The 25,721-nt window shown below is 52.3% G+C and overlaps 1 protein-coding gene across 11 annotated transcripts in view; it reads left to right on the top strand.

The window, feature by feature from the left end:
• The window catches only part of ERC1 (ELKS/RAB6-interacting/CAST family member 1), a 1,928,212-nt gene that overhangs the window by 743,890 nt on the left and 1,158,601 nt on the right, over positions 1 to 25,721 (top strand). For all 11 annotated transcript variants that reach the window (XM_085652245.1, XM_085652246.1, XM_085652244.1 and 8 more), the window contains one exon: positions 1,944 to 2,111. In XM_085652245.1, coding sequence (XP_085508371.1) covers positions 1,944 to 2,111 — 168 coding nt within the window. The remainder of the gene's footprint in view (positions 1 to 1,943; positions 2,112 to 25,721) is intronic.

Raw genomic sequence — 25,721 nt, 5'->3', positions numbered from 1 at the left:
GGTGATGCAGAACTTCTGATTTCAGAATCCTCCCAAAACCATACCTAATCCACTTACAGGAACAGCATTGACAAGAACCAAAAGTTAGGTGTGGGAATGTAAATCCACGCTCATGCCATTTATGTGCGGTGGATTATGTGGCAAACAACGCAGGGAGAATGCTCCCTATCTGCATGGCGCCTTCCCCTGCTACAGCACTGTATGGGATCAGAACCGCCACAGGGGATGGAGAGGTGTACAACGTGCAGATCTGTGAATGATGGATGCACTGTAATCTGTGCCTGCCACGCTCGGAGTGCCAAAGGGCACCGCGGGCAAGATGGCTGTGTGCCAATCTGAATGCAAACATGAACATTTGTGAACACGCAAATTCTTTTTCTAGCTTCGCCTGTGTGCAAAATAGTCCTTTTACCAGATCTGCTTTAATACTTTTATGAATCTAGCGTTTGAGTATCTGATCTTGAATTTGTTTGTTGGGACAGGATATAGTATCTAGCTAATACTGAAAAGAATGTGCACGGGTAGGAGGAGCTAGTCCAAGCTGATTAAAATGAGGATGTTGTGGTAAAATTTACACGAGGCCGGGTTGAGCTAGGCTAGAGAATGCAACACTGCTTGCAAAAACAAGTTATGCAGACCAATGGAAAATAATGAGATTCCTTTCTTGAAGAGCAGTGCATGGAGTGAAAAGCTAATTCCTGGAGGGCAGAGTGTATTAGTCCCTCAATGGTGTTATGAAAACCTGAGGCAGGCAGGAGCGTGATGTTCCTCAGGAAGTAGAGCGCATGTATACAGGTCGTTACTAGTTTCTGTGCGCCTAACTCGGAGGAAGACATAAGAGCGAAACACAGATATTTACCTGTGCAAAGAGATCACTAGACCTGAACTGGGAGTTTGCTAATGGGGAATCTGATGAGGAGGATCTCGCCTGATTTTTTTTACCAACATCCGTCAGGTAGTGCTTTACTTGGAGCCAGATGCAAACTATACATGCATGTCCTGGCTGGAAGACTTTCGTTTCCTCCAGTAACAATCGCCACAAGATTTGTTCCACCCTGGTCACTAGAGAAGAGTCACTGCTCGACACCTGCACCAATCTATGTTAGAGATAGCACCAACTTAGTGCTCTATGAAGGGCAGTTCAATACCCAGCAATTTTCCTGAGGCAAGGATAATACTGCGTCTCCTTCCCCTGATTACAGTCAACATGCTTTACATTGTTGGGGTTGATTTTCTAAGTGCCATTTCCTAAAGCCAGTCGATGGCAAAACTTCGGTTGTTTGGCTAATTTCGGGCCTGAGTTGGAGTTTGGCAGACATGTATTCCATCACGAACGTGATGAGTTACCCATTCACCTTATTACAAGTGCCATAGGATACAATGCACTTGTAATAAGGGGGACGGGGTATCTGTCACTTTTGTGACGGAATAACCCATCCTCCACACTCTAAATCAGGCACTGTGCACCTACCAGGATTGCGTTTGTACTTTCATCTTCTGTGTTTTTGGAAATTGATAAATTATGTTTTTGCTTTTGTGTAGAACTCATTGTTGATTTTCTTTTAACTACTATCAATATTTTCTTCATATGGAAAGCGGATTTATTTTTAATGCAAAAGAAAGTTCAACACTAAATAGTTAGGAGTGAGTGAAATTTTTAAACTCACCTACTGCAAATCCAGTTTCTAGTTGGAACATTTTTGGGTTTTGGTGCTTAGATGCTGGAAAAGTCCAAACATATGTAAAAGTGGACAAACTGCACAAATGAAGGGCAAAGGTTGAGAGTATTCCTAACGTTGCTTATGTCAAAGCTGTGTGTGTGCCTTTTCCTCATTGACATCGGTTTGTTTAGACATGCTTAAATGGGTATTCCAGAAGAAGACTTTTCTCTGAGATGTTACACAATATATTAATTTGTGACACACCTTATGTTTTTGCCACAGGTGGATGCACTCCGATTACGCTTGGAGGAAAAGGAGACCATGCTAAATAAAAAGACAAAACAGATTCAAGAAGTTTCGGAGGAGAAAGGGACTCTGTCCGGAGAGATCCATGACCTAAAAGATATGTTGGATGTCAAAGAAAGAAAGGTGGTGGTTCTTCAGAAGAAGGTATGTTGTAATGTCCACTCTGGGCATCATAAAAACGAGTTCACACTACTTTGTACCACACAAATTAATAATAATAATAACTGTATTTATAGAGCACGACAGCTACCTCAAACAGAGGTGTCCCTGCGCTATAGCGGGCAAGCAGGAGAGAGGGGTTTCCAGGAGTCTAACTTTGGCTAAATAACCAAGTCTTCAAGTCTTTCTGAACTCCATTTCAGATTGAATTAAGCGCATGTTGGCAGGCAGGGATTTCCACAATATAGCCGTCATCAACATGAACGATCTGTCCCCAATGCGTTACTTTGCATATCGAAGTTCGCAGAGCAGGTGAGGAGAATTAGATCTTAATTATCGTTTTTGTTGGTAGAAGCATAGCCGATGCTTAAGGTAACTAGGAGTTCTACCTCGCAGTGGCCGAAAGGCCATGGTCAGAGCTTTGAATTCTATCATTTTTGCTACCGGTAGCCAATGGAACTGTCTTGTATGCGGAGAGATGTGGTGCTGATACGGTACTCGTCTAATTAATCTCTTAGCCGCATTTTGTACCATCTGCAATCTCTTAATCAGATAAGGCAGCTAGTCCCAGGTATAAGCAATTTGCGTAATTCAGCCGAGTCCTCTGGTAGTAGATGTAGAAATTTCCTCAAGCTTCTCAGTTTTCTGAAACATGAGGCTGCTATGTGACGTACTTGGGCTGTAAACGTAAGATCCGTTTCCCATTTTAAACCCAGGTTTTTTGCGGTAGTTGCAGGACCAGGTGGCAGGCCCATTTCTGCCGGCCACCAAAGTCTGGCAGATGGAGGAGATACCTTGCCAAAGAACAGGACCTCTGTCTTCTCCTCATTGAGCTTTAATTTGTTATTATTCATCCAACAGGAGATGCCCTTCAGCCATCCCTTAAATCTAATGAAAGAGTCCACACAGTGATCTTGGAAGGAGAATACCAACTGGATGTCATCCGCTTATGATATTGCCTTTACTTCCCAGTCGGCAATAAGCGGAAAAAGGGATGCCAGATGTATGTTAAAAAGTAGCGGGCTCAAGGCCGAGCCCTGCGGTACCCCGCACCACAGTGGTTTAGCTTCCGACTGAAAAGGTTGAAGAGTGACCCTTGGCGTGCGGTCGTTTAGATAGGACTGTAGCCAGGATATTGGCCTACTGATATCGATAGTCAATGAAAGGTTGTCTATTTAACATGGATATTATGTACACAAACATAACCACTTGAGCACCTGCACAATGCTAAACCGCAGCCTCTTATTTACTGTATTGGCAATCACTGCCTTTCACAGCAACTTGAGCCTGAAAAAGAACATGGCAGACCTTGCCTAATGGCTCCTGTTGTTATCCAAAGAACCAATGCAAACCACATAGCCCAACATCACCCCAGAAGAAACCACTGCCACCATGAAGTCTATCCACTCAGGTGCCCGATTAGACTTCTGGCCCTTCCACGCCTACTCCAGAGGACTGCAACCCATCAGTGCCATGATCACAACCATTCTAAATGCCTCCATCTCTTCTACGACCTTCCCAGATGCTTGGAAACAGGCAACAGTTCTCCCATTGCTGAAGAAATCCTCTGCAAACCCTTCATGCTTGCCAACTACAGACCGATCTCCCTGCTACATTTCCCGGTAAAGGTCCTAGAGATAATCATCAACAGACTGCTCACCGAATACCTCAATGACCACTCAGTTTGGTTTCAGACCCAACCACACCATGGGAACTGGCCTCATTGCCGCCACGGATGACATCTGCATGACTCTGGACAGAGGAGGCACAGCAGTCCTCATCCTCCTGGACCTCTCTGCAGCATTTGGCATAGTCTCCCACCCCATCCACATCCAACGTCCCTTAGCCCGCCGATAGTGATGTTTTTGGCTAGTCCTTTTGGGCCCCCTGTTTTCTTCCCCAAAAAACTATGTACTTGATCAAGGGTGCTGTCTCTTACGTTCCACTGTTACAATTGTGTCTGTGAGAATATTGTTGGTGTTCACATAAGGTTTACAACTAACTGTAATAAAAATTGTTTCAGAAAAAAAAAAAAAAACGATGTCCTTGTAAGTATTTTAAAAACATCTTTCCGGTCTACCCCATGTCTATCTTGAACCTCCGTAAATGACCTGATTCCATCTACGCCAACTAAATCCCCAATCATTTCTACCCCTAGGCCCTTCCACTGTCTCATCGTATTATTATGAAAGACTATTGGTTGTGATGGATTCATGTATAGGGGGTATAGTAATTTATTCTTCCTATACCCATCTTTTTCTTTACCGTCCTCCAAACCTGTCCTGCTGCTGATGGAGTCTTGAACCTCACCTTCTTGTAATAACGAGGCTCGGTAAATCTTAACTAGAGGTTTTTGGCATCTTTCCCCACCATTAATTGATATCCTGTACCCTCCCTTGATTCTAGGGATCCGAGGGATTGGCCCCAACTAGTCCACACATATATTGCAGGGCTGATGCTAGGTGATATAATCTAAAATCTGGGACACTCAGTCCTGCTCTCTCCATGGGGAAATACATGAATTTCAGGGTCCACCTTGTCTTCCCGTATGCCCATATCAATCTGTTTACCATCCCCTCTAACTTCTTAAACCACACTGTCTCGAATAGAAGAGGTATTGATCTTAAAAAAAAAAAAAAAAAAAAAGAAAGAGGACTTAAGGCAAAAAGATCATTTTCACCACATTACAGCGGCCTATCTATGGTAAGTGGAGATTATTCAGCCGGGTGAAGTCCTGTGACCCCTTCTGGATAACAGGAGCTAGATTCAGCTCCACAATTTGCCTTATATTGAGTGATATATTTACCCCTAAATACATTGCCAACTGAGCGACCCAAGGGTCATTCAGCCCAAGATATTCAATAATTAAAATCTGGGTTTTATGTTAATTAAGTACCCTGATATTTGCCCCAAAGCCAGTGTTTGTTTTGTTATTTCAGCCAATGGCAACTCCAGAAGTGATATAATGACCGCTAGGTCGTCTGCATAGCCTAAAATCTTGGTTTCAAACCCATGATAGCTTATAGGCTTTATACCTGGGTTGGCATCAATCCTGCGAATTAGAGGGTCAATATAGCAGGCGAACAATATTGGAGAGCAAAGGCAACCTTGCCTGGTCCCCCTTTTTATCTTGAATTCCTCCGGTTGTCCTCCAGCCAATACGAGTCTAGCTGTAGAAGTATACAAAACGCATAGGGCTTTAATAAAACCCATTCCGACCCCCAGACGTTCAAGGGCAGCCCACAGAAAGTCCCAGGAGACCCTATCAAATGCTCTCTCTCATCTAATAATATAAGTGCCATAGGGTCTCCTGCGACTGAAGCAGCATTAAAAAGCGTAATAACTCTTCTGACATGGTCTGTGATCTCCCTCCCAGGTATGAATCCATGTTGTCTGGGCGATATGACTCGTCTGATAACCGGGCTCAAACGGTTCGCCAAGACCTTATAGTATATTTTGGCATCCGTGTTCATCAGAGTGATTGGACGATATGAACCTGGATCTATGACTGGCTTCACCTTTGTCAGGAATAACACGATACTAGCCTGTGCCCAAGATTTTGGGGAAGGCTCCCCCATCTGTACCTGATGGAGCATACTAGAGAAGTCTGCCCCAAGAGACTTCCAAAAAGCTTAATAAAACTCAAGCGGAATTAGGTCCGGCCCTGCGTGTTTTCCTGCTGAAAGATCACTAAGTGCTCTTAATATTTCATCTGGTAGGAAGGCAGCTACCAGGGCTTCTCGGTCCTCCAAAGAGAATTTCTCCCAGAAGCTAGATATTCACTAATTGCATTCTCCGCACTGCCCCCGCTGTCCCTCTCAGAATCGTATAATTTCATATAGAACCTTCGGAATTCCTCTTGGATACTGTAGTAAGCAGATTCCCTTTCTCATTCTGAATTGCTCTTATCTCGCTCCGCACATTTTTCTGTCTAGTACGCATTGCTAATATACGTCCTGCCTGTTCACTGCACTCGCAGCATTCCTCCCTTCAAGTCATATATTTCTCGGTAACATTTGTTACAACTACAAATACCGATTCGGGCACTCCCTCTGTTATTTCCCAGAAATTCTTCTATCCATTTCTTCATGTTGGCAATATAACCCTCATCCACTTGCAGCCCCCTTTCAAAGGTCCAATTCTGTTGTGTCCTCTCACTCCCCCCGGTCTGTATTATCCCTAGGACTAGGGGGTTGTGATCTGACATTACGCGAGGAAATTTTTCATTATGACATTTCCTAATTATACTCTGAGAAACAAAAAAATAATCCAGCCATGCCACTGTTCTGTGAGGGGCCGAAAAATAGGTGCTTCCTGAATCGAGGTTTGTCGTTTTTAGATTCCTCCATACATCTAATACCTTATTTCCTTCCGCCAAATGGAACAAAGCCCTATAGACCCTGGGCTTCCGGCCTTTATATGACCCCGGGCTGTCGCCCCACCGCACACCAATCTCGTTAATGTTCAAATCCCCACACGTTATAATCTGGGTCGGCCATCCTGCCCATTCCAGAATCAAAAAATCAAAAACCTCAGGGTCATCCCCCCCTTGGCCCATATATTGAACAAAGTGAATGAGAATGCAGAAATATGTAGCTCTACGATAACCCAGCGCCCACATTTATTGGCCAGTTGTTTCTTGCATACAATCTCTTTTCTCCATGCTATCCTTAAGTTAGTCATGATAATCTTTTTTTCTGCCTCCAGGAGAAACCACCTCCCTCCATTGAATACTCTATTCTTGCTCTTCCTCTCCCAAGATTTAACAACTACTCTTATCTGAACTCTCCCTTGTGCTTGTTGTGACCCTTTCCTTCCCTTGATTGCCCCCAACCCTGCCCCTCCCTCCCCCACTCCACCTCCCAGAGGCACCTCCTCTCCCCCCCCCCCCCACACCGCTCTGTACCCACACCTATAACCAAACCTTGTGTCTGGGAGAATCTAAGCAAATCCTCTCTTCACCGCCCCATTTTATCCCTTCATCATGCAAATGACAGATTTATTTCATTCAGATATTCCTTCGCCTTTATTTCAGATGTGAAGACTCTCACTTTGCTATTGTAATTTATTTTCAAGCGGGCTGGATTTAGTAGATACGCCTCTGCCCCCTGTGCTTGACAAGGTTGGATCAGCTGTCTCATGTGCCAGCGTCTTTCCACAGTCACGTGGCAGAAGTCGGGTCGAGTGAAGAATGACTGTCCTTGATATGTTAGTTTGGAGTCCGGGCGGGCTTTAAGAAATACTGCCTCACTCAAAAAGTTCCCGAAATAAACTATGATGGCTCTTGGTTGTTGCATACTCCCTGAGTGAGCCTGCCTGGGATTTTTAAGCATAAGAGTGTGGGGATGGACCAGTTTGATTTCCATGTCCCAGTTCCACTGCTGGTGCTCCGGGAAAGCCCCTTTCAACAGCTTTAAGACATAGGCTCTGATGTCCCCTCCTTCTATTCCTTCTTCTATATCCAGGATCCTTAGGTTGTTGCGTCTTAGCTGGTTTTCATAGTCCTCGAGCTTCCATTGCATGTCTATTTGTGCTCCCTGGGCTTCTGTTTGGCTTTGTCCTTTTGTCTCTTCGTTCTCTTCACCTGCTGTACGTTCCTCTACTGCTGTAATTTTTTCGCCAATTTCAGTACAGGCTTTCGCTACCTTTCTGACAGCCCCTTGTAATTTCTTGGTTGCCAACCAGGTTTTTTTGCCATTTCGCCTCGTCTCTTCCTGGTGTTGTTTGATCGATTCGTATATCTATCTCAAGGTGAGTTCCTCAGGGTCTTGATTATTGTGTCCTTTTCTGACCTCCGTATAGGGCTCCTCATATGCTTTATGCGTGGCAGAAAAATCCCACTTTAAAGTGAGGCTTCCTTGTTTCTTATAGCCCTCCTTGCACTGACCCTGGGACATCCGCTCTTTGCTTCACCTGAGACTTTTCTTCCTGCAAACTACCGTATCGGGCGCATCCAGCTGGCTGCTGGGATCAGAGCTGGAAGATGTAGACACACTCTCCCCCTCAGATATTGCTGCACTCGTATCAGCCATCCATCAGGGAAAATAACTTGTCCCCTAAGTCCAGGGATTCCTCAAGGAACCTGAGACTTCTACACCCTTTATTAATGCCTTTGTCTCAAGATCTACCCTGTCGCATGACGCGGCATGAAGCCTCTGGCATGGTCTTACTGTGCTCTGTGGTCTGAGTCGCTTCCTCCAGTTGGATGGCACTCGGCCCTTGCCCTACCCCAGGGTCTTCGTGGATTGGGGTTGTAGGAGGAATCTCTTTATATGGGTTATGTGCCAATTGTTCGGACCCAGAACCGCCCCCCTTAGCGCCCTCATCTGGGTCCAGCTGTTTGTCTTGAATTGTAGGCTGGTGCTCTGCCCCCCCATCACCTCCTACCTTGCTAGAGATGTTCTGCCGTCCCCCAGGTGCCATCGTCGTGGGGGTAAAGAGCTTGGTAATTGATTGCTGCTGGGGAGAGTCTGCTTTTGACCCTGTCCCCTCCTTATCTTCATTTGTAATATTCTTGCTGGGAATAGCCTCTATGCCCTTATTTCCTTTGGGAGCATTCTTGTTTCCACAGAAAGAGCGGTCTTTAGCCCCTAGATGCGTGGGGGAGGGCATGCCCCTGTAGCGACAGCTGCCAATCCTGGCTGTCCAGCTTCTCCACTCCGATCTCGAGCAGAGTGGGCAGACTTGGGGGGGGGGGGATGGGATACTGAATTTTACACTTTTCTGCGCCGAGAGCCACCCGGGCCATACCGCTAGCACAGCCAGAAGCTCGGTAGCGGCTCGGACAGAGAGAGTGGGCCTCGTAAGGGAATCCCCCAGCGCCGCCAGGACCATCCGCGCTCCGACAGCCACACGAGCCACAGAGCCGCTTCTTTGCCCCAGGTGGGCCCTCCATGTGCAGAGGCCTTTTTGGCGTGCGTGATGTCTTCAATGCTCTACTCCGCTTCCCAAGTTAACATCGAGCGGCGAGGGATCGGGAGACCTCTACGGTCTCTTCACAGAGACGCCATCTTGTCTCGCTGAGTCCTTCCCTGCATTTATGATGCCTCTAGCCAGCTTTATCCGCTCTCATGATAGCTACGTCCTCTCCTACATCAATGACATACAACTCATTCTCTCCCTTACGGTCAAGATGCCATGTACCTGGATCAAGTGCAATGCCTGTATGACTGAAGTCACCCACTGGATGAAGACCAACTGTCTAAAGCTGAACTCTGACAAGACCGAAATTGAGATCTTCAGGAAGAGCACATCACTGTGGGACTTCACCTTGTGGCTAGCAGCATTAGGACTGACACCCACCCCCACCACCCAACTCAAGAATCTTGGGTCATTATCAACTGCAAACTCGACATGACCACCCAAGTCAATGCCGTTACCGCCTCATGCTGCCATACCCCAAAGATGCTGAGAAAGATTTTCAAATGGCTCCCAGTCAGCACTCGGAAAACAGTCATGCATGCCCTGGTCACAAGCAAGCTGAACTATGGGAACACCCTATATAACAGGATAAACAAAAGCTCCCCAGAAGTCTTCAGACCATTTAGAACTTGGCAGCCAGAATCATATATCTGCTTTTGTGTGTTTTGTTTGTCACAGGTGTTAAGTGATCACAGTTTGTATAGCAATGCAGTGGGGCAAGCATGTCTTCTGAATCTGACTTTTGTATGAATGAATGAGCATAGGAAATATTTGAGAAACCAACGGGCAAGCGTTTCAAGCACTACATCCACATGCTCAGTGTGTTCTTAAATCCAGAATTAGACGCAGTGACATGGTAACAACACACATTAGAATATTTCATTGACTTTATGTTATAAGTTTTTGGTAGAACTTTTGAATACTTAGTAAGTCCTACCTTATGTATGCAGTCTAGTTTAACTGAGCAGCCTATTGCCATTGTGCTTGTTTAAAAAGATTCTTTCCCTTTGACCTAAAGAATTTCATTGTATGGTCACATCCGTCAAGCATCAGTTGGCCATATGTTTTCTTGCTTTATCTAATAACACCAACCACTAATTGTAACAATGCTTTAAGTTTGATTTTTTCTTTCTTCCATCAGCATTCATGTTCCTTCATACAATTTGGTGTCATTTTTGTTTGTACCTTTGTCCATGGTTACTTTTCATCCACTGAAAATCACTGACTTGGCAGCAAATCCTCCTGATTACAATGCAACCTGCTATCTTTCATTGGTCTGTGCTGCAGTTAATGCTGCTGCACCCAATATCATGATAAGCATTCGTTAAAGTCAAGTAGGCTGTTATTGAAGCTACAACCCATTTGAGCATCTTTTTTTCTTTAAAAAAAAAAAAAAAGCGTTTGTTCCTCACAGGGGCGGGTTCTATTCTATGTAGCTTGTTGGTGGTAGAAAAAATCCAGTTTTGTTTGGTTCATAACTTTTAATTAAATGCTATTGAATATTTAAAACATTTGGCATGTTTTATGAAACTAGGAGTGCAAGAAAAATAGAACTTTGCTAGAGAAAAAAACCCTAACAGTACAAATTATTTGACAATTTGGGAACAACGGGGAGTAACTACGTCCCAATATACTGGAAGTAAAAATATTAGCAACAGATGTAAATGGTCACGGTGTGCTAACTTTGTTGAAGATGGATTAGGCACGCACTAGTATTTTTGTTCTCGTATTTGTACTGCTTTTGGAAAGCGTTTGGTATGCCATTTTCTCAACCACGTTTACATTAACTCAGCACGTCATGCAGTGTATTTTGTAATTTAATTGTATTCTGTGTCATAAGGGGGTGGTTTGTTTGAAGTATATTTAAACTCTGAATGTAAGCCTCTGTGCCCACAATTTCCTCAGCTTTCATATTTTTGTGGTATGCTAACGAAGCTGCTGTGTATTTCTTTCAGATGTCTGTGTTGAGTTGATGGTGAAACTCTTATGGGTGTTAGTGATGCTCGTTTTTAAAACTAAAAAAACCCAAAAAACCTTGAATACCAGTGATTGGGCAAACAAAATATTGTACCCGATATTACCACGAGCTAGGGCTACATCTTGACAGTCTGTCATATAATTTGAATACTCTGCATTCAGAGTTGCCAAGTAGGGATTGGTTCCAGCAACTCTCAAAAGCAGGTCTTGTGATAAGGTACTCATCTCTATCGAGTGAATATACTCTGATATTACATACCGATGTCAATTCCCCTCCCCCATTTTAGATTAACCCACTTCCTGTATAGCTACACCAGGACGGTGAAAGAAACTTAAGACCAGGAGAGAATGGGTTAGAGATGAGAGACAGAAAATCCTCTCACCTGCATGTTGTGTGGTGGAATACCTGGACTGGAATCTTCAGACTCCAGAAGGCACTTCGACACGCAGGCGTAACCCAATTATCTGTTAAAAAGGAGAGCGAGAGACTGCATCAGGTATAAAGGGAACAGACTTATATAAAATCGGATGCTTACCCTAACTTGCGGAGTCCCTCTGCAACTAGCAGCCAGGCAAATATGTAATCTTGCCCGAGAACCAAAGATGGATGAACGACACAGGACCGGGCAGGATGAGCAAGGCCGATACCCAATACATCACGTAGGAGCAGAGGTACTTGTATAACGAATAGTGCAGACAACAGGGGAGGAAACACCAGAGTAAAGTAGGAGGGCAGGTTAAGGGTAAAAGCGCAAAAAGCCCCGAGGAGGAAAAAACAAATGTGTGGAAATGAAAAAGGGTGTGAACTACGTAAAAATCTCAAGATTCTTAACAGCCACTGTTGCCAAACACCCGCTCTCAATTCAAACAGTCTTTATCGGGCTCTACCTGTTAAGCCTTGGAAGTGCCTCTAGTCTCTACCAGCCCTAGATCAGCTGCGGCAGCATGCATGTCCTTTTTTTTTTTTTTTTTTTTAAATCTGTTTTTATTGTTTTAAAGAATACAATAACATTCTTTGGCAAGTGACACAGTAGGCGAGCATAGATGTAATAGCATAAGCAAGGGAGCACCCCGCTACAGGACCCCCAACCACTGCGTCAGGACTTGCAATCAGTCTTGTGCACGAGCACCGCCCTCAGTAGAGCCAACCACAGTTTCTTTGACAGTCTCGTAGTAGTCTCACCAGGAGTAACAGTGTTAACCGTACCTCAGCTGGGTTCCGTGGCTATGCGCGGGTGCTACCCGCCTCGTTCAGATAGTGAAGAACAGACAAAATACCCGCCAGGCCTAAAGATTATACAGAACAAAACCTTAACGATGGCAGCATAAACTGTACATGCAGTCCCAATACCCCCCCAGTTGTCGTCTAGTCCCCCCGCCCCTCCCCACCCCCCCCAGGAATCCCCATGTGTACGTGTGCGTGCGCCCCGGCTGTGGTCAGCACTATGCAAGTGTGGGCGTCGCGGCTCCAAGGGAGGCAGGAATTAGCCGGGGTATGTCAGCACGGCAGGGGGGCATCCCCCGATCCACCCCCACCTGCGTCAGCGCCGTCGGCCGCCCCCCGCAACCCCGCATCGCCCTCCGCACCCAGGTGGCGGAGCCTCCCCAGCAGCTGCTTCCAGTGGTCCGCCATGGGTTCCCTCCGCAGGCCCAATGTTTCCTCCCTCTGGATGGCGGTCCCCTCAGCCCCGGCCCATGCCTGAAACGAGGTGATCCAAGCCTGCACGCGCGGCGGGTCCTGCGCTTTCCATCGTTTCGTGATGAGTCGTGCCGCTACCACCAGCCCCAGGTCAATGAACCGCGACGTCACCTTATCCTTGCGCGGTCGTTTAAAGTGGTGCAATATGTGTTCGGGCCAGTCGAACGGGATGCTGCGACCCACACTCTCTAGTAGCAGCCCACTGACCGATCTCCAGTAAACACCCAACCGTGGGCAGCTCCACAGCATGTGCAGGAAACCCGCCCCCGGCTCACCACACCTAGGGCACACTGCGTCTGTGCGGTGAAAGTACCGATTGATTAACTCCGGCGTGAGGTAAGCTCTGTGCACAATAAATACCTGGATTTGGCGGAATCGCAGGTTTCGGGGTATACGCACCGGGCCTTTGAGTATCCTTTCCCACTCCTTGTCCTCTAGCGGTCTACCCAGATCCAGATCCCACTTAGCGCGGAGGCGGTCCAGGCTGACGGACGACAGCTCCCTCAGTGAGGCTGCGAACCAGCGTATCAAGTGCCCTCCTCTCCCCATAACAAGTATTGCATGGTCAGATGTAGGGCGGGTTCCGAGGTCATATCTCCCCACTGGGCAGTCATGCTCGCCATCAGCGAGCGGTGTGTCAGAAACCCCCCGGGCGGGAGCCCGTCCTCCGATACCAGGGTCTCGTACGGTACGAGTTCACCCTCCCGATAGAGGTCTCCCAATGTGCGCACATCGGCCCCCCACCAGCCTGCCAGCATGTGGGCCGTGAGTGCCCCTCCCCCACCAGGGGAGCCCTCAAGCGGTATCGCCGGCGCGTACGGGATAACAGCACGCGTGAGGAACAAGGCCCTCCGGAAACACCTGTGTGCCACTTCCAGTAGGAGTGGCAGAGGGCGCGCGACCCTGTGGAGAGGATGGAAGAACCTGGTTAATTGTTCCAGTGTGTAGGGTGCCAGCTCCGAGGCCGTGTCATCCCTGCCCTTATCGGCGAGCCAACGGGCCACCCATTGCAGTTGAGCAGCCAGGTAGTAGTGCTCAAAGCAAGGGGCGGCCAAACCACCTCGGTCTGTTGGTAAATACAACTTCGCGAGCGCCAGCCTGTGCCGGGCACTACCCCAGACGAAGTCCCGCAGCAGCCGGCTAAGCTTGCCAAAAAATGCGGGGGAGATGTACATCGGGAGATTGGCAAAGTAATACAGGAGGCGGGGGAGCATGACCATTTTGGCCAGCGCCACTCTGCCCGTGATCGTCAGTGGGAGTGCGCTCCAGAAGCGTATCTGCGACCTGAGCGCCGTGACCGCCCTCCCCAGGTTCCCATCGAAGAGGTCGGCCGGGCAGCGGTAGATTTGGATCCCCAGGTAGCGGAAGGTGTCTGCCTTCCATTGTACCAGCGTGCCATCCAGGCAGTATCGCGGGTCTTCAATACCGGCGCTAAAGGCATACAGGCATGATTTGGCTGCGTTCACACGTAGCCCCGAGATGGCGGCGAACGTCCTTAGCAGCCGCGGTAGCTCCTCCGGGACACGCCCCACATCTTGTACATAGACTAGCAGGTCGTCGGCATAGAGCGACACGTGGTGGACTGCGTCCCCCAACTGTAAGCCATCTCCCAATGTCGCCTGCAGAGCCACAGCTAGGGGCTCAATCGCCAGGGCGAACAGGAGCGGGGAGAGCGGGCACCCCTGTCGTGTGCCCCGGCCCACCGGTATCGCCTCCGAGACGTGAGGGCCCAGACGGACGCGGACCGTGGGCCGCCTGTATAACAGGTCGACCATCTGCAGGAATTCCCGGTCCAACCCATATCGCAGCAGCACCTCGGCTAAATAACCCCACTCTAGGCTGTCAAACGCCTTCTCTAAGTCCAAGATAAGGCACCCCGCCCTGGGCCAACTGTGCACTGCCTCAGTTGCTACCCTGAAATATCGCCGGATGTTCAGGGACGTTGACCGTGCCGGGACAAAGCCATTTTGGTCAGTGTGCACCAGGTGGGGGACCACCGGCGCCAGCCGCTCCGCCAGCACTTTGGCGAGGATTTTGTAATCCACATTCAGCATCGCTAAGGGTCGGTAGGAGCCTAGCTCCGTGTGGTCCCTGTCGGGCTTGGGTAGGGAGACCAGGAACGCCTCCCGCATAGAAGGAGGGAGCGACCCTATCTCCAGTGCTGTGTTATAGAGCTCTCTCAGCAGCGGCGCCAGGGACTCGCGGTACGCTTTGTAATATTCCGCGGGCAGGCCGTCCGGCCCCGGCGTCTTCCCAGATGCCATCGATTGGATCGCCTCTCCTATTTCCTCCAGAGAGAGAGGTCCGGCGAGGTCCCCATTTTGCGCCGCCGTGACCTCAGGGAGCTGGATAGAGGCCAGAAAGTCCCCAAGAAGCTGCGGGGGACCAGTTCCCTTCGCTGTGTACAGCTGCCTGTAGTGGGCAGTGAAGGCCTGGTGTATTTCATGCTGTGTGTGGACTAGCGTGCCATCCGCTCTGCGGATCGAACCGATAGGGGCACGCCGGTCCTCCTGACGTATGAGCCAGGCCAGGAGGCGGCCCGCCCTATCCGCCCCAGCATGCGTCCTGGCCGTGTGCGCGGCATAGTTGTGGCACCGGAGTCGCTCCAGGAGGTCCGCGTGCCGTTCCCGAAGGTCTGCCAGGGTGTGTGAGTGCCGACCCCCTCCCTCTCCCTCCCTCTCATGCCGCAGGAGGTCATTCTCCAGGCGCGTCAGAGAGTCCGAGAGGCCCCTACGTATGTTCCAGGTAGCCCCCAGACAGTGGCCGCGGATGGTCGCCTTATGGGCTTCCCACTCCACCAGCGTATCGCTCGCAGTCCCTTCATTCGCTTCGAAATATGCCAGAATGGCCGTGCCAAGGGAAGATCTAAATTCCAGATCCTCGAGCGCGCTCGGCTGGAGTCGCCAGGTGGGCACCGGCTGCCGCTCCACCGCCCAGCTAAGCTGGAGCCACAAGGGGTTATGGTCGGAGTGCGTTCGGCCCAGGTATTCGGAGCGGACTATGAGTGGGAGTAGCGACTGCGAGCCCACCAACCTGTCCAGCCGGACGTGGAGATCGTGCACCGCCGAATAATAAGAGTATATCTTGTCTCTCGGGTGGAGGGTGCGCCAGAGGTCCTGTAGCGCCCAATGCGCAAGCCAGTCCCCCAGCGCCCTAGCGTTAGACTCCACCACCGCAGCACGCAGCGGGGGGAAGGATCTGTCCAGTTGGACATCTAGCACCATGTTGAAGTCCCCTCCCAGTAGCCAGGGGAGCCCCGTATAAGGGTGCAGGACTTGTGTCAGGCGTTCCAGGAAAGACGACTGATCCACATTGGGCGCGTATATCGACCCCAGCAATATCTCCTGCCCATTCAATTTTCCCCGCACCAGCGTGTACCTGCCCTCGCCGTCCACCACCACCGCCTCCTCGCATCGGAAGGGGACCCCCGCTCGCACCCAAATCAATGTGCCGCGCGCGTGCGCCGAATAGATGGTACCAAATGTGTGCCCCCTCCACCGCCTGGAAAGCCTGTCCAGTTCTAGCCGGGACATATGCGTCTCCTGCAGGAGAGCGATCCCGACAGAGTGGCGTTGTAAGTAGGAGAAGATGGAGTAGCGCTTGGACGGTGTGTGCATACCCCGTATGTTCCAGGTCACCACGTTAGTGTGCGCCATCGTGAAGGTGGGAAAACCAGCCGGGCCGGAGGCAGAGCGTCTGTACCCGGGGAGGGGGAGGACGAGGGGCCAGCCACCCAACCCAGGGGAGTATATAACTGCGCTGCCATGTGAACAGTGTAACTGCCGTGAACAATAGAACAAAGAGGGGCGTATTCCCAACGGGGCATCCGTCCAAACATCTAAGAAACTAATTAACTATGCAATGCGTCAGTACAGTGTCTGATGGGGTACGCGCGAAAGTGTCAACTAGCTGGCGCAATGTCCCCCCACCCCAATCGCCTCTAAGGGAAGGGAAAAGCAGCAGCATATCTTAGCATGAAACTGTCGCGCTGCCTGGGCTCTAGTACGCGGTAATAGGACCCCCCACTAGACCATTCAGTGGCGCGCGCCACGGGTGGGCCCTCCTGTGCTACCAGACGCCCCCCACGCTAAGCCTGCGCCCCCCACGGGAGGACTCCCCCACCCTCAAGTCCCCGTCTCTCCTCCAGTCACCCAGTTGCAGGCCAATCGCACGGACTTACCCACCCCGCAAGGCCCCCACCTCAGTGCGGTGTAGCAGTGTCCCATCACGCAATCAAATCAGCAGTCTGTGGGGTCACCACCGGTAGATCCAGGTCCTCCGATATCACCGTGGACGGGGACGAGGCACCACTGGTCCCCGGGGCACTGCACGCTCCAATCTCCATGCAGTCTCCACCGGGCGGCGTCCCCAGGGTCGCCACCGCGTCGAGGACCTCCTGCCGCTCCACTCTGATCCTCTCCGGGCTAGGCGCCGTCAGCCCCATCCTCAGCTGCTGTCGGGCCCCTCGCCTCCTACGCCTCCGGGGTCCTCTCTCCGGGCGGCCACCGGGCGCCGCGCCCGCGGGCCTCTCCCCCTTCCACTGCCCCGTCTCCTCCAGCCAGTCCCAGACATCCTCCGGGGAGTCGAAGAAGCGGGTCCCCTCCTTTGCCACCACTCGCAGGCGGGCCGGAAACAGCAGGGAGTAGGGCAGCGCCAGCTCCCGAAGCTGCCTCTTCACCGCCAGGTAGTTGCTCCTGCGCCGTTGCACCGCTGCCGTGTAGTCGGGGAAGAGCATGACACGGCTACTGCCAACCGTCGGGTCACCAGACTTGCGCGTTTCCCTCAGGACCGCATCGCGGTCGCGATAGTTCAGGAGTTTGAAGAGGAGCGGGCGGGGCCGGGCTCCCGGCTTGGGTTGCTGCGCTGGCACCCTGTGTGCACGCTCTACCACAAAGTGTTGGGATAGTGCCCCCTGCGGCAAGAGGTCCGTCAGCCATCGCTCGATATACTGCTCCGGGTTCCTGCCTTCGACGCCCTCTGGAAGGCCCACGACGCGTACATTATTGCGACGGGAGCGCCCTTCTGCTTCGTCAACCCGGTCTTCCAGTGCATTAACCCTGTCCAACACATCCTGCAGCGCAGCCCCATGGCTATGGGCGATTGGCTGGAGCTCCCGAAGCGTCTGGCCCTGGACCGTGACCTTCTCCGCCAGCTTGCGGTGATCTGCATGGAGTAACGTCAAGTCGGAGGTGACCTTGTCGATCCTGACCTCTAAGGACTCCCTCGTCTGCTCCAGACTGGCGCCGAGTTTCTCCACCGCTGCGAGCATGGCGTCCATCTTGGCCGACAGGGCTGCAGATTGTGGCTCCGCGTCTCCCCCTGGACGGGGCTGCGTGTTGTCCACACTCCCTGTGCGTGACTGACCCTGCTGCGTTTTGTCCCGGAGCCGGCCCATCGCGTATTGTTGGGCCGTCGGCATCTGCAGGCCGGATCCCGGTGTCACAGACGCAGCCCGGTGGCTGCTGCTCCACTCCTGTACTGCGCACCCCTCCGCGCGGCCACCGGTGCGGGCAAGCGGCAAGTCCCAAAGTCCTCAGGGCTCCTGGGCCAGTGTGTCGTGCCCCTTTCCCCTGATCAGTGCTCCACTGTCCTCCTTACCGGGGTGCGCCAGGCAGCGGGGCACTCCGTGGCTCCCCTCACCGGTGCCGTCCACGGCCAGCGGGGCCTCCAACCCGCACCCTTCAGCCGCTCCAGGCGCGCCCGAACGGCGCCCTCAGCTCCCTGCGGCGGCACCGGCTGCGTGGAGACCGGCGCTCCGTCCGACGTCGCCGGGTACACCCGATCGGTGCCCGCCGGCAGCCCGCTGGGCCCCTGGGTACTTGTAATGGCACTGGTCCAACGTTCAGCCACCAGGGGCGGCCGGGGGCCCCCCCGCGTCCAGCACGCCTTGCTCAGCCACCCAGAGGCGCCCCTACCACCCCGGCGCCAGGCTCGCACCGCTGTCCTCCTCAGTGAGTATCCTCTCCCAGGGGATCGCTGCCTGCTCACCTAAGATGGCGGCTCCCTCAGCGCGGCGCCCGCAGCCGCCCGCATCCATCCACAGGCCCCCGGCAGCAGGTGTCTTCTAACCTCCGGGACCTCCAGTCCGTCCGCTCGCTGTTGCACTCTGCCCCTGCAGCCGTGGGCTCGCCACTCCGCTTCACCTCTCTTAGGGCGCACCTGCCCAGGCGCGAGCGCAGACCGTCGCTCTCCCCGCAGCGAGGGCGCAGGCCGCTCCGCGGGCCCCGCCGCCCCCAGCCACTCACTGTTCGTCGGGGGGTCTCAGCGGTCGTCACCTCTGCAGGCCTCGCAGTGACCCAGGGCACCCTGTTCCGTGTCCTCCTCAGGCCGCACCGCACACGGGCCGTCCGGTCCAGCCACGCTGCTCCCCCAGGGCCCAGCTCCGCCTGCCGCCGTCCCCGGCGTCCTCACTGGTCGCGCGGCGCGGCCCAGGACGCCGCCTCCACTCCTCCGCTCCTTAGCACAGCAGGCGCCCCACAGTCACCGACGGGAGGCCCCCGCCGCAGTCGCTCAGGGCCTCGCTGAGCACCGCACTCTCCGTCCTCCGCTCGCCGGACACGCCCTCAAGACGGCGGCCGCCGCTAGCGAGCAGCTCCGCCTCGTAGTCTGCCTCGCGGATTGCGGCCAGGAGCGAGCACCTCACCACTCCCGGACTTCAGGGGGTGTCCCCACCGCAGTCCTGCACCCGACCAGCGCTGTTTGGGTCAGGGCTGTCCGCTTCCCAGGATAACTGGCAGGATGAAGCGGGGGTAACGGCCGGAGCCTCAAGGACTTGCGGCCGCCATGTTCGCCAGTTGGCCACGCCCCCCAGCATGCATGTCCTTTTGACCTAGAAGTATTAGTCGTGCATGACTGTAGTTAGTCTCTACTGCTTCATCCTCCTTGTCCTCCGTGTGGGACTCTTTCTGGGCCTTTTCTTGTTATTTCTCTCACGGATTTAACTCCAAATACAGATCTGAAATAAATTAATTTTTGTTTTTCTCTTTGAACTTTAGTTTTGGTTTCCTCTCAATCTTATCCTTGAAGGTGGAGCATTAATTTATTAAAATGTGCTGTTCTCCCCTTTGAATTTGGTTTGGAATTGGGTGCAGTGGCATGCAGGAACAATGTCTCTAAAAACGAAATCACTTTAATGTTTTGCAGTCCTCTATGCACACCAATACTTATGGATGAATAAGCTCAAACCGTTACCTGTGCATCACCAGTTGCCTCACCAACTTCTTTCTTACTGCCTATCTAGCAAGAGACCGAGAAAAATTTAAGTGCTTCATTTGTTCTCTTGTTTTTTGGATGTCTTCTCTTTCTGGGGAGGACAGATTTTAAAACTTTCTTGTTTGGCAAAACTCCATCTTTCTATGCCACACATAGATAGCATTCATGATTGGCTGCATGCATTTTATAGGATTTGGCAAGCAATTCTCTATAGCCAACCACACAGTTTATTTTCTGTATTGGTTATCTGCATTCAGTGAGATCCTGTGTCTTTAGTGATAGAGTGCATGTTAAGTCACCTAGGAATCGTCTCCTGTCAGTGCCCAAAAAGGATTTATTTTCTTTAATAGTTCTTCATTGCGGGTATTTTCTTTGAATGCATACATACTAGAGAATCTCTGCCTATGTGCAGATTTTTTTTTTTTTTTTTAACTCTTTTATTAAGCAGTTGTTCAGATTCACTGAAAGGAAAACAAGCACAGTAGGCCACTCGCAGGAACCTGTATATTTCTCACATTAACAATGATTAGCTGCAGCTAATCTGCACGCACAGTATGTATCATGTAATCTATTCCCACGGATGCATTCGACAAAGAGCAGCCCTGTACTCTCCCTCCAGAAACACCCTACACCTTCCTTAGGTCCCTTGTATTGTGTCCTGGTTCCCCAAATCTTGTCTAATTTACTGGGGCATCCTCGCCCTTAGTAGACCTCGCTTTCGGCCATCTGGCACCAGTCAAGATTGTTTTCCCATTCCTGGACCATTAAGGGGTCTTTTTGCTCCCCACAGTCTAGCTACATTTTGCTATGATACCCCAGCAGCTACTGCGAGCCAAAGAGTAGAGTATTTGGGCAGTTTCTCTTCACCGGCGATACCCAGGATCAGCCATCTGGCTTCCACCAGGACTATAAGCCCCGTAGCTGTGGCCATCACCACTGTGACCTCCCTCCAAAAGTGTTGAATTATTGGGCAGTCCCAGATCATGTGATAGAAGGTACCTGTTTCACCACACCCTCTGGTACATTGGGCCGAAGCACATCGGCCTAGCTGGTGTAGCCTGGAACGATAATAATATGATCTTTGCAGTATGTGGGGTTGCACCAGGCGGAATCGGGCTCATATGGCTATTTCTTTGGGGCTCTGCCTCCCTCCCGTGTCTCTCGTAATGGGTGAAGAAGGTCCAGTGAATTGTTCATTATTTTCTTGTAGACTAAGGAAACAGCCTTAGTCGACATGGGATCCAGAAGCAGTCTATCCTCCATGGGCTAGTAATCTGGTAATTTTTCCCCCTTTGGCAGGTGGCACCTCAGCGCAGGTCACAATTGCAGGTATCAAAACATATCCTTCTGCTCCAGGGCATATTCTGTCTGGAGCTCAGTGAAGGTAAGCCGTGATCCCCCTCTCCAGACGTCACCCAGTTTGTCTACCTCTATCAGATGTCATTTTATGTGATTTAGCAGTTTCTTCACCTCCCCAAGGCGGTTGCTGTCCCACAGCGGGGTTTCGGCCCAGAACGCATTTTAATGGATAACTTTTTTGTTTTGAAATAATGATAAATATAAAATATGGCTATAAAATCAGCATGATGTCTTTTTTAATATCAAATGGTCATTGACCCTAAACATTTGATCTGCATAAAATCCCACTTATCTATTCAAAGAAAGTATTACAAAAACATGTAGGACACGTTGGCAACAGACCTTATACTTACAGTGAACAACATTAATCTTTTAACTCCATAACTGAAGCATCTCTATCTCCAACCCTCACCCCTCTTCCCACTCAAGTTTTGAGCCTATTATGTTTTGTCTTTCAGGCATTTTGTGCTCAATCCTTCATAACTTTTTTTCCGCAAAAGATGTGGAGACCAAATTTGCATCCTTTTATCACTCCTTCCAACTTTCAAAAACAAAGTTGTAAAAAGTTTTTTTTTTTTACCAACCATTTTATATTTTTCTAAGTGGTGCTAGATTGTTTTCTATTTTTAGTTGTTTCTACCTACTTCACGTTTGTGAAAGATATGGGTCTGAAACCCGTGGGTGAACTCAGAAAGCAAAATTCAGAACTTAGCAAGGGTTCATTTGCATAGATTGCACACCGTTTTACCAAAGAAACTAATCTTTGAAATCAAAACATAATGACAATAAGTATCAATCAAAGCCATTTATAAAGCGCACTACTCACCCGGAGGGTCTCAAGGCCCTTGGGGGGGGGGGGGGGGGGGGGGGGGGGGGGGGGGGGAGGGGGAGCCGCTACTGCTCGAACAGCCATGTCTTGAGCTTCTTCCTGAAGGGGAGGTGGTCTTGGGTCAGGCGCAGGTCGGTCGGGAGGGAGTTCCAGGTCTTGGCGGCCAGGTAGGAGAAGGACCTTCCTCCTGTTGTCGCTCTTCGGATGCGGGGGACGGCGGCAAGGGCGTGGCTGGTTGATCGGAGATGGCGTTTGGGAGCGTAGAAGTTGAGGCGGTTGTTGAGGTAGCTCGGGCCTTGGTCGTGTAGGGCTTTGTGTGCGTGGGTGAGGAGACGGAAGGTGATTCTCTTGTTGACGGGGAGCCAGTGCAGGTCTCTCAGATGTCCGGAGATGTGGCTGCTTCGGGGGATGTCGAGGATGAGTCTGGCTGAGGCGTTCTGTACCCGCTGGAGTCTCTTCTGGAGCTTGGCGGTGGTTCCGGCGTAGAGGGCGTTGCCGTAGTCCAGTCGGCTGGTGACAAGGGCCTGGGTGACCGTCTTCCTGGTCTCGGTGGGGATCCACCGGAAGATCTTCCGTAGCATGCGCAGGATGTTGAAACAGGACGAGGAGACGGCGTTGACTTGTCTGGTCATGGAGAGGGAGGAGTCCAGGATGAAGCCCAGGTTTCGTGCGTGGTTTGTCGGTTTGGGTGCGGTGCCCAGGGCGGGGGGCCACCAGGAGTCGTCCCAGGCGGAGGGCGAGGAGCCCAGGATGAGGACTTCCGTCTTGTCTGAGTTCAGTTTCAGGCGGCTGGTCATCATCCACTCGGCTACGTCTTTCATCCCTTCGTGGAGGTTGGCTCTGGCGGCGGCGGGGTCTTTGGTCAGGGAGAGGATCAGCTGGGTGTCGTCGGCGTAGGAGATGATGTTGAGGTTGTGTTGGCGTGCGATGGCCGCAAAAGGGCTCATGTAGACGTTGAAGAGGGTGGGGCTGAGTGAGGATCCTTGGGGGACGCCGCAGATGACTTCGGTGGCCTCTGACTTGTACGGTGGTAGGCGGACTCTCTGCGTCCTTCCGTCGAGGAAGGAGATGATCCATTCCAGTGCCTTCTCCTGGATTCCGACGTTGCTGAGGCGCTGCCCTAGGGTGCGGTGGCAGACAGTGTCGAATGCCGCGGAGAGGTCTAGGAGGATGAGGGCCGCTGTTTCTCCATTGTCCAGCAGGGCTCGGATGTCATCGGTGGCAGCGATGAGGGCGGTCTCGGTGCTGTGGTTGGCTCGGAAGCCAGACTGTGAGGGGTCGAGGGATCCATTCGTCTCGAGGAAGGCGGCCAGCTGCTTGTTGACGGTCTTCTCGATGACTTTGGCTGGAAACGGGAGGAGCGAGATGGGGCGGTAATTCTTGAGTTCGGTGGGGTCCGCTGTTGGTTTCTTTAGTAGAGCGCTGAGTTCGGCGTGCTTCCAGCTCTCAGGGAAGGTGGCGGTGTCGAAGGAGGTGTTGATGATGTCCCGCAGGTGGGGTGCGATGACAGCGTCGGCCTTGTTGAATACGTGGTGAGGGCAGGGGTCGGTCGGAGATCCGGAGTGGATAGAGTTCATCGTGCGGATGGTGTCTTCTGTGTTGATCGGGGTCCAGGCGCTGAGGGTGGTGGTGGGGGGCGTTGGTGCGGTCGTGGGGGGCGTTGTTTGTGGGATGAAGCTGTTGTGTATGTCAGCGATCTTGTTGTGGAAGTAGGAGGCGAGAGAGTTGCAGAGGTGATGTCGTTGTTTCCGGCGTTGGGGTTGGAGAGCTCTTTCACGATGTTGAAGAGTTCCTTGCAGTTGTGTGCGTTGTTGTCCAGCCGGTCCTTGAATGCAGTTTTCTTGGTGGCGTGGATTAGTTGATGGTGCTTCCGGGTGGCGAGCTTGAGGGTGGTCATGTTGTCCGGTGTTGGCTCCCTTCTCCAGGCTTTCTCGAGGGCTCGGCAGTTCTTCTTGGAGCTCTTGAGTTCGTCGGTGAACCATGGGGCCTTCTTGCTGCCGGGTGGGATCCTCAGCGGGGCGAGTTCGTCCGCGCAGGTGCTGATCCACTTCGTGAGGTTGTCGGCGGCCTGGCTAGGGTTCGCTGAGCTGGCTGGGGGGTGCTGGCTCAGGGAAGCGGCGAGCTGGTCGGCTGTGATCTTGTTCCAGCTTCTTCGAGCATCCTGTTGCCGGTGGTGGTGGATCGTGGTTCTTCTGAAGGTGAAGTGGACGCAGCTGTGGTCCGTCCAGTGGAGTCCAGTGGCGTGGCTGAAGGCGATGTCTTTGCTTGATGAGAAGACGGCGTCGAGTGTGTGTCCAGCGAGGTGCGTGGGGGTGGACACCAGCTGCTTGAGTCCGAGGTTGGCGAGGTTGTCAAGCAGGGTGGTGGTGTTGCGGTCGTTGTTGTTCTCCAGGTGGAAGTTGATGTCCCCCAGGAGGATGTAGTCAGCGGAGGGGAGGGCGTGCGGGCTGATGAAGTCGGCGATGTCTTCGCTGAATGGTGTGCGTGGTCCCGGGGGTCGGTAGATCAGGGTGCCTCTGAGGGTGGTCTTAGGGTCGGTGTGGATCTGGAAGTGTAGGTGTTCGGCGGTAGTCAGGGTGTCGTCGGTGTTGGTCGTGATGCGGATGGTGTTCTTGTGGACGATGGCGATGCCTCCTCCAGTCTGGTTGTTGCGATCTCTCCGGGTGATCTTGTATCCCTCTGGGATGGCGATGTCGGGCGCTGAGGAGTCGTTCATCCAGGTTTCCGTGAGGAAGGCAACGTCTGGAGATGTGGTGTCGAGGAGGTTCCAGAGTTCGATGGCGTGTCTGTGGACGGAGCGGGTGTTGAGCAGGATGCACTTGAGGTGGTTGCTGCTGGTGTTCGGCTTGGCGGCTGCTGGTACGGGGCAGGTCCGGATGCAGGTGAACTTGCAGGCGAGGCAGCTGAAGGGTCCGTGGGTGCGTCTCGGGGTGGCTTGGTAGCATCCCGGGGTTCGGCCGGTGTTGAGTGCGTTGAGGGTGGCGGCGTCGTACGTCTGGCAGGTGGGCTGGGGTCCTCGGGGGCCAGGGGTTCGGGCGCTGGGCGCGGGCCAGGCGCGGACGGGCGCAGACGGGCTTGCCTTTGGCGCGCCTTCGGAGCGCCAGCGGCGCGCCCGCTGCGCGCGCCCGCTGCGCGCGTCTGCTGCGCGGCCTCCATATGAGTGGGAGCGGGAGGGAGGAGCAGCTGGGAGGCGGGAGCGGGGCGGCCAATGGGGATCAAGGGGGCGGGGCCGCAGGGACGCAGCGGCGGGAAAAGAGCGGCAGGGGCGACGGGACAGAGGGAAGGGTGCGCGGGAGAAAACCGGGCAGGGGTACAGGAGGCAAAATCAGGGTGGTGGGTACAGATGAACAACGGGGGAAGAAGCAGGCTGAGGGGTTCAGAAGAAAAACGGTTGGCTGGGGTTCAGGGCACAGTGAAGCACAGGCAGTCTGGGGTACAGAAAACAAAGGTTAGCTGGGCACAGGAGAAAAACGGGGGAAGTGCAGGCTGAGGGGTACAGAAGAAAAAAGGGCGGCTGGGGTACAGGGCACAGTGAGACACAGGCAGTCAGGAACCAGTGCAAGCAGCGGCAGCGAGCGGCAGACGGCGGCCTGCAGGG

The sequence above is a fragment of the Triturus cristatus genome, chromosome 4_1 (assembly GCF_964204655.1).
Source record: "Triturus cristatus chromosome 4_1, aTriCri1.1, whole genome shotgun sequence".
NCBI classification, from domain to species: domain Eukaryota; kingdom Metazoa; phylum Chordata; class Amphibia; order Caudata; family Salamandridae; genus Triturus; species Triturus cristatus.
The sequence above is the reverse complement of the archived record's forward strand: the minus strand, read 5'-3'. Positions and strand labels throughout refer to the sequence as shown.